Genomic DNA, 12,999 nt, shown 5'->3' on the forward strand with positions numbered 1-12,999 from the left:
TAGATTTCACCCAACTGAAAGTTTAAACTCAGCAAATTGCCTGTATCTTCAAATATGAACAGGTGCAATCACTTACCTATAGTACAGATAATACTATATGGATTTTAGCCAAAGTTAATGCATACACATTATGTCCTCTATATATTCCTTTTGTCTATGTGCAATTATTTTCAAGTGCCATTCACGTAGACAAAACCCTTACTGGCACAGTCTTGTATATATCCAAATATCTAAGGCTGAATACTTATGCAAATTAGAACCACTTCCACTTTAGAATGACTCCCTACCCCATGGCATGTCTACAGATTCAGTGCACACAACTAGGGGAGGGTAATTTATCATTTGAATTAATTATGGTTTCTATGTAGACATGTATATAAAAACATGGCTAATATATGGAAAGAGATCCATTTAAGAAAGATAAGCTGGAGGAAGCATGTGTTCACAAGTCTACTTGGGTACTGCAAATCATGGTTGTTATGAGCCAGTTCTATATCTGCATTGTCAGAGAGTTTATAAATTAGTCTTCTTTCTCCTGATATCTTCCTGATGGTTGGAACTACTGTAACTTGTATAAATTCCTTTGGCTAGGCTGACAGGAAACTATAAGGTTGCATTCCAAAGCATCTGAAATGGCAAGCATTATAAATGCTTAAAAGATTAATGTATGGACATTATTAAAGTACAGAATCTATTGGAAATTAGAAATAGCACATACCCATTCAGGAACATCAGAGAAACATACAAACCCCCCCAAAAGTGGTCCTCAAAATTGCCACAAAAAGGATATGTGACTTACAAAAGAGGACAGTGTCCTCTCTCAAATTCCTGGATGGCAAAAAAGAAATGCTGAAAAATGTCTTGAAAGCAAATGGAAACCAGTACTTCTATTAAAAGGAAAAAAAGTGCAATAGATATAAACAGAGTAAAGAAAAAGATTTACAGTATATGCAGAATCTATAGCAAACTTATATTTTCTTTATATGGGCTTTGAAAGGGTTATATAGGTGATCATGAATCTCTTTTCATAAGAATAGCTGCCTTCTTTGACACTAAAACATAGATACATGAATTCAAAATACATACAAACCCTGTTGAAAACTGTTTTATCCAAATCACATTGCCTTATTATTGATCATTAAGCATTAAATAACAATTGTAAAGCTAATATTCTAACCTACATTACACATCTTATTTTCTAACCAAATAACCCAAAGAGAATTATATATCCCACAGCACAGTCTTCCTATTTTTGGAACAAGAATGGATTAATTCAATTGTTAAAAAGCAGTGTTGGAGAACTGTCAAGTCACATCTGGAACATAAAAAAATATATTAAATCATATACTAATAAAAGGCATTACAATTGGGGAAAGAGTATTAATTATGCTAAGATAGTTTTCTATACAGAGTTTTCAAAGAGAATTAATATAAAATTAGTTCCATTTATTTCATTTCTTGATTCTCTTAAATTTGAGCCTTAAATGCACCATCATTCAATAACAAATTAAATAAAATGCCTAAATCACTCAATGCTGTACAAATACATGTATTTGCTGCTGAAACAAACAAACAAACAAAACAGATGTGGAAGCAATAAAAAGAATTTTGACATTAGATTAACATAATTTCAAATCTGGATTTAGCTATTACCAAATACAGGATCTGAAGAGTATCCACTTATTTTTTTGTTTTTACAGTATTAGTTTTTAAATACATCTACACACAATTGTTTATATAAAACAAAATAATTTAACATTTAGAAAAATTGTGTCATAATAGTTTACAGTAATGGAAACATTAAGCTAAAGACAATAGGCCGCTAAATAATGAAATCTTGACATTTTACTGTCAAATTGTTCAAGAAAAATGTCTTGAAGCCAATGAGTGTCCACTATAGAATGTTATTTGTTAGGATCTTAAATGCCAGACAATTTAAGGAAACAGTTCAGATTTTCCAAAGAATCAATCCTTTGATATGGCAACATAATTTTACAAAAACCTTCATTACCAGAAAAACATAGTACTCTATTCACATTGATATATCTGTTCTTCCATCATGCATCCAGAAACTATATTATATTAGCAACTAAGCATTTATTTGCTGGTGCAAACTTTGGGGTAAAAAGCAGATCTTTTGTGAAAAATGGCTGTCAGAATATCACCATTCCTCAATTATATTAACACCAGGTTAACTTCATAAAGCCATTTTTTAGAAGACAATCTGAGTTATTTAAAGTCAGACCAATCCAAGTCAGACCACCAATTATAGCAGTGCAAATGTTTCATATGACCTTCCATGTACTGTGAAGGGCTGTTACTGCTTTTCTCACCTGAGAAGCAAATCTCTGAGGTACTCCTAGAGAATGCCCTTTTAACATGTGCAGTGCATACTGAACTGGTGTTAATTGTTACAGCCTTCATAGCATAAAGCAAAAAAAAGCCTAGGCAGCTTATTGTAAGTAGCATCTGCACTGGACATTTTGTCCTGTTGTGATAGAACTTAGATTGGTCTCAAAATGCACTATTTAAAACATACAGGTCTGTCTGTCTGTAACTTAATGGCAAAACTTTGGAGAACTATTACACTTGGAATGGATGGAGGCAGGGAGGAATGTAAGCAGAATGATAAATTATTGGGATTAGAAGGAACAGACTTGTATTGGTGGAAAGAGATGATATTATTTACTTTCAGGGCTGCCTTGTGCTTTTCTAATTTGTATAATATAAACAAATAACATTGGTCGCGCTGGTGAATGATCTCTGGAGGGCTAGGGACAGGGGTTGCTCCTCTGTCCTGGTCCTATTAGATCTCTCAGCGGCGTTCGATACCATCGACCATGGTATCCTACTGCGGCATCTCAGGGGGCTGGGAGTGGGAGGCACCGTTCTACGGTGGTTCTCCTCCTACCTCCAGGGCCGCTCGCAGTCGGTGTTGACAGGAGGGCAGAGATCCGCCCCGAGGTCTCTCATTTGTGGAGTTCCTCAGGGGTCGGTTCTCTCGCCTCTCCTGTTCAACATCTATATGAAGCCGCTGGGCGAGATCATTCGTGGTTTTGGGGTGGGGTATCATCAGTACGCTGATGATACCCAACTTTTTCTTTCCACCCCGAACCAACCCAGTGATGCCCTCTCCGTGATGTCCCGGTGCCTGGAGGCGGTTCGGGTCTGGATGGGGAGAAACAGGCTCCGTCTCAATCCCGCCAAGACTGAGTGGCTGTGCATATCGGCATCTCGGGTTAACCAAGTTATTCCATCCTTAATGATGGGGGGTGAGGTGTTACCCCCCGTCGATAGGGCTCGCAACTTGGGCGTCCTCCTGGATTCACGGCTCAATTTCGAAGACCATATTGGAGCCGTGACCAGGGGGGCTTTTGCTCAGGTTCGCCTGGTGCGCCAGTTGCGTCCCTATCTGGACCGAGACGCCCTACGCACAGTTACTCACGCGCTTGTGACCTCCCGTTTGGACTACTGTAACGCTCTCTACATGGGGCTGCCCTTGAAGACCACTCGGAGGCTTCAACTGGTGCAGAATGCGGCCGCGCGAGTTGTAATGGGGGTTTCCCTATACTCCCATGTAACACCTCTACTCCGTGAGCTGCATTGGCTTCCGGTTGCCCTCCGGGTGAAATTCAAGGTGCTGGTTATCACCTATAAAGCCCTACATGGCCTGGGTCCGGGATATCTGAGGGAACACCTGCTGCCGGCATCAAACGCCCTTCGCCCAGTGCGCTCCCACAGGGAGGGTCTGCTCAGGGTCCCGCCGGTAAGAGATTGCCGGCGGGTGACACCCAGGGATAGGGCCTTCTCGGTGGGAGCGCCTGCCCTCTGGAACCAGCTGCCGGTGGAGCTGAGAACTGCCCCCGACCTCCGATCATTCCGCCGGGGCCTGAAGACCTGGCTCTTCGAGCTCTCGGGCCCAGACTGAGGAGAAATTTTTAATTTGGGGTTTTTTTAACTGACTACAGGGTCAATTTAATATTTTTAATTTGGTTCTTAATTTTTGTATTTTGGATTTTGAATTCCCTGTAAACCGCCCTGAGTCCTCAGGGAATAGAAATACAGAGAAATTAAGTTGAAGGCAGTAGAATGTTTTCTACCTTAGCATTCTTTCCATTGTGCTTTCCGTGTGTAATGAACACTGAACATCATTTCTTATCTAGCTGTTTCAGCTATTCTTTGTGGAAGAGAAGAAACAAAGAATTAAAAACTTACCGTGTCTATTTGTTGTCATCTAGTGATTCTCTGGATATTTGCAACCAGACAAAATCCTAGTTTCAACATGCTTCTAAATATTTTTCATGAAAATAGCGGAAAACAAAAAAAGGTGCATGTCTGCAAGCCAGACCTGATTATGATCATACAAGAATCAAGCTACATTATGGCATTCTACTGAAGTCTTTTTTATTGCCCCTTCCCTTTTTTAAAAAAAACACATTAGCATAGGACAGTGCAAAGATCAAATGAAAACGATGGTAAATGACAGACTTGTAACCTTTTCAACAGACACAGGCATGTGCACACATGCACAAACGCACACACATACACATTTACTGGATGCCTGAGTATACAAATTTGATAATAAATTTTCCCACTGCCTTAATTTAGTTCTGCATTGGAGCCCAAATATAACTACATAGGGCAGTCCAACAGTCCCAGTGTTACCTCAGCCTACTAGGGCAAGACATGTAACAGGGCCAGGCATTTTCAGCCTCCCAACACATTTAATTTTGTAGCATTATAGATGCCTGCTTACATGCATTTTGAAAACATTAGTAGAAATCTCAGTGTTAAGCAGAAGCCTTATATGGCTTGGTGCACCTATTTCATTGCCATGAACTTCCACAATTTAATTAATCTTTAGCAAATGCTACACCTATTCTTTTCAAATGTACTATGTGAACAAGTCATTAAGCAGGCCATCTTATTAGGAAGCTTTCAACCATTAAAAACATGCTGAATTAGATTCCGAGGGCTGCTTCTCAAATTACATTTCTTTAAAAAAAATAATGGAAAGCCTGTATATCAGTCCAACCTATAAATCCTGCTATGTCTCTTTCTTCAATTAGAAAAATAAACAACTAGTTCTGAGAAATGTCAAGAGGATATAGAGATTGAAAGAGAACACATTTTTGTATTGTCCTTATCAGAGAATATACAGGGTTAGGGTAAAGATCTGAGCCTGTATTGACTTTCAGAAGGAATAACTACAAGAAATTGAAGTAACAAGAGAAGATATTCTAGAATAACTTTGTACAGTAACCTATCGCTGGGTCCTAGTGTCACTCGCCCCCCGTGTTCTTAAATAACGAAAAGAAGTGAAATGACTACTCCAATAGCAAAATATGTAACTTTTCCCCCCAGAAAATACTTATTTCCAGAGAACTAGAATGTTATCAATTCAATATTAATTTCCTAAAAGGGAACTAAAGAAAATTATGGCTGGTCATTTTTCACACTTACCACCGTTGCAACATCCACACGGTCACATGATCAAAATTCAGACACGTGGCAACTGACTCATGTTTATGACGGTTGCAGTGTCCTGGGGTTGTGTGACCCCCTTTTGTGATCCTCTGACAACCAGTCAATGGGAAAGCCAGATTCAATTAACAATCAGGTTACTAGCCTAACTGTGCTGATTCACTTAACAACTGTGGTAAGAAAGGTGGTAAAATGAGGCAAAACTCACTTAACAAATGCCTCACTTAACGACAGAAATTTTGAGCTCAATTGCGGTTAAGTCGAGGACTACCTGTAAATTTAAGCAAGTGTAAATTGATGCACAAAAGAGCAAAAACTATCATGACAGGTGCCCTGATATGGCCTTGTCTGTCTATAATTTTGAAAACTGAAAGTTACCTCCAAGTTGCAGACCGCATGCTTCCAAATTCAGTGCAGGGAAACAAATGTGGCAGTAAAGTATGTCTTCATCTCCCATTTCTGGGCAGCTCAGACGTAGTTGGCTACTGTAAAAATGAAGTGTTGCAACAAGATGCCGGATCTGTCAGGGGTGTCTGTATGTAAAAGTCATATTTACCTACAGAGTCGTATCTAGGGGCTTCAGAGGCTATAATATTTATGTTTATTAAGAGACAGGAGGAGCAATTAAGTGAGAAATATTCTTGAATGCAGAGAGGAAAATATGACTCCAAATCAACAATTAACAAGTGAATCAAAATAAATGAAGACAGAAGGGAATAAACCAGATACCCTACAGATAGGTTAGATCAACTTCCATTATCTTTTCCCACTGAAAATGGCTGTTGGGGCTCACAAATATTGAAGCCTGCAAATATCTGGATGGCATCTAGTTGCCACTATTTGTTATAGAGCAAGAACACAGGGCTAAAAGCCAGCCCTCCTACTGTACAGGTAGTCCTCGACTTACAATCATAATTGGTAATACTGGTTTCTTTTTAATATTGCAAGCCACCCAAGGTCACCTTGCGGTAAGATAGGCCATGAATAAATTTAATAAATATAAATAATTGACCCCACAATTATGGTTGCAAGCCACTGCAGTCATGCGGTGATGTGATCAGACCTGATTTTATGGCACTTTATGTGATGGTCATTAAAGTGACTGATAAGTAAGGAATTTTTCCCAATGGGCAATTTTTGCCAGAAACTGGAATAAATGCCAAAAAATAGCAAAAAAAGTGTCACAAAACATAGTCACATTACAATAGAATGTAGCAAGCAGCTGTAAGGTGCCCAAAATACAATCACGTGATCATGGGTCTGTATATTCAGCCTTTGTAACTCATAAGTAGCGCTGGAGACATCTGTCACAACCTCAGTTGTTAAGAGACTAGTCATAACCATCATGTAACTTCTTCTGAAGTGGGAAATTGTAGAAGATATAAAGACCATGACTTTCAGCCTCCATTTGAGGAGCTATAAACTTCAATAGAAAGTTCACCAAGATTTTGAAAAATGTAATGAGCTGTTCTTTTTAATGCCAGAAAAAAGGAAATATATTAAATATACTATTTATGGGGACACCTATTGACTACAAATGAAATAAAATAAATGTACTTTTTGACCTGACTGCCTCATACTGTCTGAAGTGTAGTCTGCAGCATTCTACTCAAAAACCAAGTGTGGCTTCAGTTTGAAAGAAGCTGCAAATCTGTTACACAAAAACAGGGGTTAAAGATGAAGCAAGTGGATGCTTTTTAATGAGTATGGTCCAAATGGGTAGCTATCACGAACCTATACTCCATTCAGGTGGGCAAAAGTCATGTTTTCAAAGCAGATGAAATGCTTACACCACATAAAAAAATTACACAATGTATTCATCATCTGTGAATTATTGCAGGAACAATTGGAACATCACCATTGCATATGTAACAGAATGGTGCATATTAAGAGTACAGATTTCACACATACTTCAGGCTGAAATTTGTAGCTGCTGAAATGAAGACCTCAAAGGCAAAGTAATGATGACATCACAATATGCACAAATCAAGAACTGCATGTGGGTTTATTTTACATTTGAGAAAACAGTGGATTTCATTGCGTGAACCAAAAAGGTACTGTACAATATTAATGATAAAACATCAAAATGTATAATTCATAGTGCATTGTTTGCTTTATTTTTATTTATTTTGTCAGATAGCTCCTTTGAGTACATGCATCTAGGAAGATGCAGGTGCCAGTAAAATTTCTCTATTTAACTCAAGCTGCAGGAACTCAATTTTATTCAAAAAGTGTGTTTTTACATTATATACACAGAAATTGAATATAAAATGACAATATAAAAAGTTAAGAGAAAGCATACAGCCAGAAGGTACAAAGGAAGTTGAACAATTTAAAATGGTACAATATGCAACATGTACTGTTTTTTTTTTTTAACCTAAGCTGATGCTGGCAATTTACAAGGATCAGAATCCAACACTTGCCCCATTTTTTGTTGTTTTGTTTCATTTTCATGTACCAATGCAGCACACTATAGAAAGATCAGCCTGTACCAAAGCTTACATTTGTAAATAACTATAAACTGCAGTATCTTACAGGAAAAAGAAATAACTTTTTTACATTTTTAAAATAACTTGCATACTTTTTATGCCAGTCAAGTGGCAATGTTCAGCATTCAGAGGGTTTGGGCATAGTGGCAAATTGGTTTGTGATTTTTATTTTTTAAAACATGGGTCATCGTTCTCTAACTCCTTGAGCATTTAATCACTTTTTATAATTGTTCAAGAAAGGCATGCATCTTTTCTTTGCAAATCAAGACTGCATTTTTGGGGGGAAAAGGCTTTTTGACATTTAAATATAAGTGAATTTGACCCAGTTATATTAGGATGAAATGCCTTTTTTAAAAAAAAACCACACACCTTCTTTTGGGAAAGGCACAGAATACTATTATAGTCCTCAGAGGGTTAAAAACTGACACTACGGGGTTCTGTGACCTTTATTGTCATGGCAACTTTGTAATTTTAGAATGTCTTTTTGTTATTGTTCTTTGTTCTTTGTGTCTTTCTTTACGGCTAAATTAATGTCTCTCAATAGTGTCTCCCACTATAGTCTACAAAAGATAGCTTAACATCAAGGACATATGTTGAAAATAAAGGTCAGACTTTGACTCACAGAAAAAGAAGGGGGGGAAGGAAAGGGAAAAAAAAGGTTTTAAAAACATGCACAGATCAGACAAAGAGCATATAAATATAACTACAAAAGTATGTAAGAAAAACCAAGCTCCAGATAGGCAGTTCAGCAACAAAAGTAAGACTGATTTCAGAGGCTCAGATCAGGCCTAGTGCAGTACTATGAAGTATAGTGCAATGTTCCTGTGGTCACTTGCATACCTGGTTGCTTACCTGGACGCTAATGTTTTTCTAACTCAGTTACATAGATCAGATGATCCTCGGGGGACTTCCCATGTGTTTTACTAAGGTGCAGTTTGACTGCATGCTTGCTTGCAAAAGTTCGATTACAGAGCTTACACTGGAATGTGGATCCTGAGTCCTCCTCGGCAATTCCAAGTGAGCCTAAAGTCTTATTTGAGAGGACCTTGGAAACATTCTGCTGTTCTTGTATCTGATTAAGGGGCAATTTGGACAGATCCTTCAAACTGAACCCTAAATGTGTCTCCAAGTGACTTATATATGTGGAAGCAGTCCTGAATTGAGAGGCACAATCATTGCAAAAGAAAACAGGATGACCTGTGTCCAAATTCTTTAAAAATTTAGTTCCACCTGTCCTCCTTAACTGATACTTCACATTGGCCAGCCAGTGGCTAATTGTGGTCATTGAAAGACCAGTAAACTTTGAGATATGAACCCGTTCTTGTGGGCCTAGGTCTGACATAATATATTTGCCTTCTGGTGTCTCCCTCAAACTGGAAGCAAACTGGGCTTGAAGGATGAGAAGATGCTGAGGGTTCCAGTTTGACTGCCTACCCTTCCTCTTGTGTACTGGAGACAGTTCGTCCAAAGCTTCTTCAAAGCTACTTCCATCTGCATCAGATTTTTCTGACACAGAAGATGGAGTCGAAGACTTGGGAGTCAAGCGCCCTGTGAGATTCTTTACCATGTCAGAAATATCCATTAGGGCACTTTCTCTTAGAGGAGATGAGACAGAATCAGTCACACTGGAAATCAGTGGTTTGGTTTTGGACTTTGTTAAATCAATAGGCTGATCGCTGTTCTCGTAATAGTACCGGTCAATAGCCTCAGCTTGCTTGGCCGGAGTTGTAGGGTAAATAGGTTTGTCCAACATGCTGTTACTAATTTTATATAACATGGCCAAAGGATCCAAAGAAGGACTTACAGGATTAGAGACTTTTCCTAAGTGGGTATTCATGATGGATTGCAAAGCACTCAGTGGGTTAATGAATGATTGCTCTGGTGAATGATCTGTAATGATACCTAAGTTATTACAGCCATTTGTGACTTTTGCTTTAGGTGGTTCAGTACCATTAAGTGCATGCGGGTCAGCTAGAACATCCTTTTTGACCTTCTGAACCTCAGTCTCAAGACTCTGTTTTTGCTGTTGTGGCTGCTGATGTGGTAGTTGTTGTTGTTTGTTGCTTTCCTCTGATTTTGGAAAGTCTTTGCTTTCCTTAGGAGCAGGGGACAATGGCTTGACTGGAGAACATTTTTCTTTCTCTGAAGGCTTTTCTTCTTTTTTAATATGGATTTTGCCCGTGACCTTCTCTACTAGCTCTTCCATGGCAGAAACATTACTTTTATGAGGAGGGGGTGTCAGATTGCCTGGTGAATGGATTAGCGCACTGTGTTCTGAAGACAATGATTTAACACTGCTAGCATATGATGGCTGAATCTGAACGCTCTGCACAGTTGGCTGAAGGGATTTAACGGTTCCTGGAAGCTGATAAGCTGCATGAATGCTAGGGTAGCCTCCCCAGGAAGGTGCTCCATTTTGAGCTTTGCTTATAGCTGTGGTCACTGTGTTCTCCAGAGATTTCAATATGTCAATTCCACCTTTTGGACTTTCATCTAGATCCTCTTCTCGGAGGTACTGATATACAGCTATTGGCTCAAATTTTTCTGCAGAGTCCTCATTTTCTTCTTTAATTTTTTTGTCTGTTTCAGTAACAATTACCTGTTCTTTTTCTGGCTCCTTCTTTTCTTCAGACGTTGTAGATCCAGCAGGAGAATCTGGCTGCTTTTTAATAGTTGTAGCTGGTAATCTTGTATGAGTGGTAGGTGGCAAAGGTATGGACTGTATCTTTTCTTCAACTACAGGGTCCAGTACTAGCTGTTTTCCTTTCTTAGAGGCCGAATTAGTTACTTTCAAAAAATGTCCTGTGACCATCATGTGAGCAGTCAGCTGCTGCAAAGTGTCATGAGAACTGCCACATTCCATGCATTTTAATATCTGAGCTTTGCGGGCCTCAAACTGCCAAGTGTAGCTAGCACCATTTTGATAGCCATAGCGATTATTGGGAGTTACATATGGATTGGCAGTTTTCTGATCCTTTGCTGCTTCACTAAGCGTCGTTTCTGAAGTGATTGCTGTTGGCTCAGGTGAGCAAGGTGAAGCCAAGTCCTGAAGTGCTCGTTTTTTGGTAGAAGGCACCAGTTTGGTGATGGCTGGTACTGGTTCCTTCAGAGGCACTTTCTGGTAATGCTTTGTTTTTATCATATGGACACTCAAGTCTTGTAAAGATTCAAATGAATGACCACAGTACATGCATTTTAGTACTTTCTGGGCATCCTCTTTGCCTTCCATTTCCATAAGTGATCGCTTTCTGGGCTTTGACCACCGTTTGGTTTTTTCAGATTCTTTATCTTGGTTGTCATCCCGGTAATGTCCAGTTTCATTCATGTGCACTGTAAGCTCTACCAGTGTGTCATACGCTGCACTACAGTCTTTGCATCGGAATTTACTGGCACCAGTGAACACAGAACCATACAGTTTATTGTTTTGCCGGTAAAGTTGAACTGTGCTGAACAGACTGGGCTCTGGTAGAAGTCCATATGATGAGGTCTGTTGCAGAGTTTTTGCCAAAGCCGCTTGATGCCAGTCATAACCTGAACTGCCACTGCTGCTGTTACTAGTACTACTGATGCTTGTAGTGGTAGTAGTGTTGGTACTGGTACTGGCACTTGTATTTGGGGTACTGATGCTAGTGGTGCTGTTAGTGGTGCTTTCTTTCTGGCTGTTTTCATTATTCTTTGATTTTTTTAAATCTAAAGCTAAACCAGACCAACAAGATTCTGACAGTAAGTTTGCATACACGGCTTTTATCTGTGCTAAGCTGTCCTGTGGGTAGGAAGCATTGTCCAAGCACTTGTGATCTTCTTTCTCTTCTTTAGAGGAAGTGCTTTTGAAATGAGCCAGTTGGTCACTGTTTTCACTGAATGGTGAACCATAACCTGCATCTTGATTTGTTGCTGTGCTGACTGGAGAATTCTGGTAACTCTGAGCCTCCTTGATCTCTGTTTCATCATGGCCCGTGTACTCAGTTTCTTGAAGGTCTAGAGGTAGCCCATCATCCTCCCCGCTTGCTTCATCAATTTCTGCTGCTTTCAGTTCTTCTTCAGGAACATAAGCTTGAAAGAAAGAGAAGAAGAAGAGAGAGAGAGAGAGAGAAACAAAAACAAAAGAACCATTAAAGAATGTAGCCATTTTTCCACACTGTAACTATTACAATAAATGAGGGTTATATTCATAGCTTTTAGTTCTGTGTGGTAATATACCTTCTCAAATCAAGGCATTCCCTCTACAACTAAACAACTGCATGACACATCAGTAGGATTAATGTTTTACCAACAAAATAACCCAGTCTGACTGAAGCTAAAATACATTCTTCAGTTACTTATTATGATATAATTACATTACAATTTTGCTGTTCTGGAATAAATAATCTGAGGATTATGGCTTCAGTTTATTTACTCATTTACCAGATTGCTAAATGGATGGGTTATTGTATTTTTTCACAATAATAGAAACTTATTCAGTTTAATTTCAATATATTACATTCAACAATCCACTCTATGCAACACAGGATGACTATAAAGTTCTATGAAAATAGAGTAAAAAATTTTTAAAAATCATATTAGAGTTTAAATTAAATACTAATTATTAAGTATTGTTATCATTAAGCATTAGATATGCCTATATTATTAGTAACACAATGCAATTTTTTCCTTCATATTTTTCCCCAATTTTTCTTCTGAATGGTGCTGTTTTTACTTTATGGACTGAATCTGTAGCTCAAATAAATTCTAATTTTGTATTTAAAATTAACCCAAGTTAACTGGATGAGACAATCTATCCATAAAATACAATATAAAGGATCAACCTGGTAAAAGGCATACAACTAAGCGTTTGAACAGAAGTAACAATAGGTACTAGGCAACTAGGTTTTCTTAACACATTATTGGAAGATAGAAATACATGCTAAAATATTAACAGATAAGTATTATTTTTACTGACATTTCTATTATTATAATATGTATCCAGGAATTATTTAGGTTCCAAAGTTACATACAAAGAGCATAAAAATTGCCTCCATTAATTGTC

The 12,999-nt window shown here is 38.4% G+C and overlaps 1 protein-coding gene across 1 annotated transcript in view; it reads right to left on the reverse strand.

Annotated features, from left to right (window-relative positions):
• Nucleotides 1-7,508: 7,508 nt before the first annotated feature.
• The window catches only part of TSHZ1 (teashirt zinc finger homeobox 1), an 81,108-nt gene continuing 75,617 nt past the window's right edge, over nt 7,509-12,999 (reverse strand). Inside the window, exon 2 of the mRNA XM_081324041.1 lies at nt 7,509-12,026. Coding sequence (XP_081180167.1) covers nt 8,833-12,026 — 3,194 coding nt within the window. The 3' untranslated portion in view covers nt 7,509-8,832. The remainder of the gene's footprint in view (nt 12,027-12,999) is intronic.

Source organism: Vipera berus, assembly GCF_964194415.1.
Source record: "Vipera berus genome assembly, chromosome: 3".
NCBI classification, from domain to species: domain Eukaryota; kingdom Metazoa; phylum Chordata; class Lepidosauria; order Squamata; family Viperidae; genus Vipera; species Vipera berus.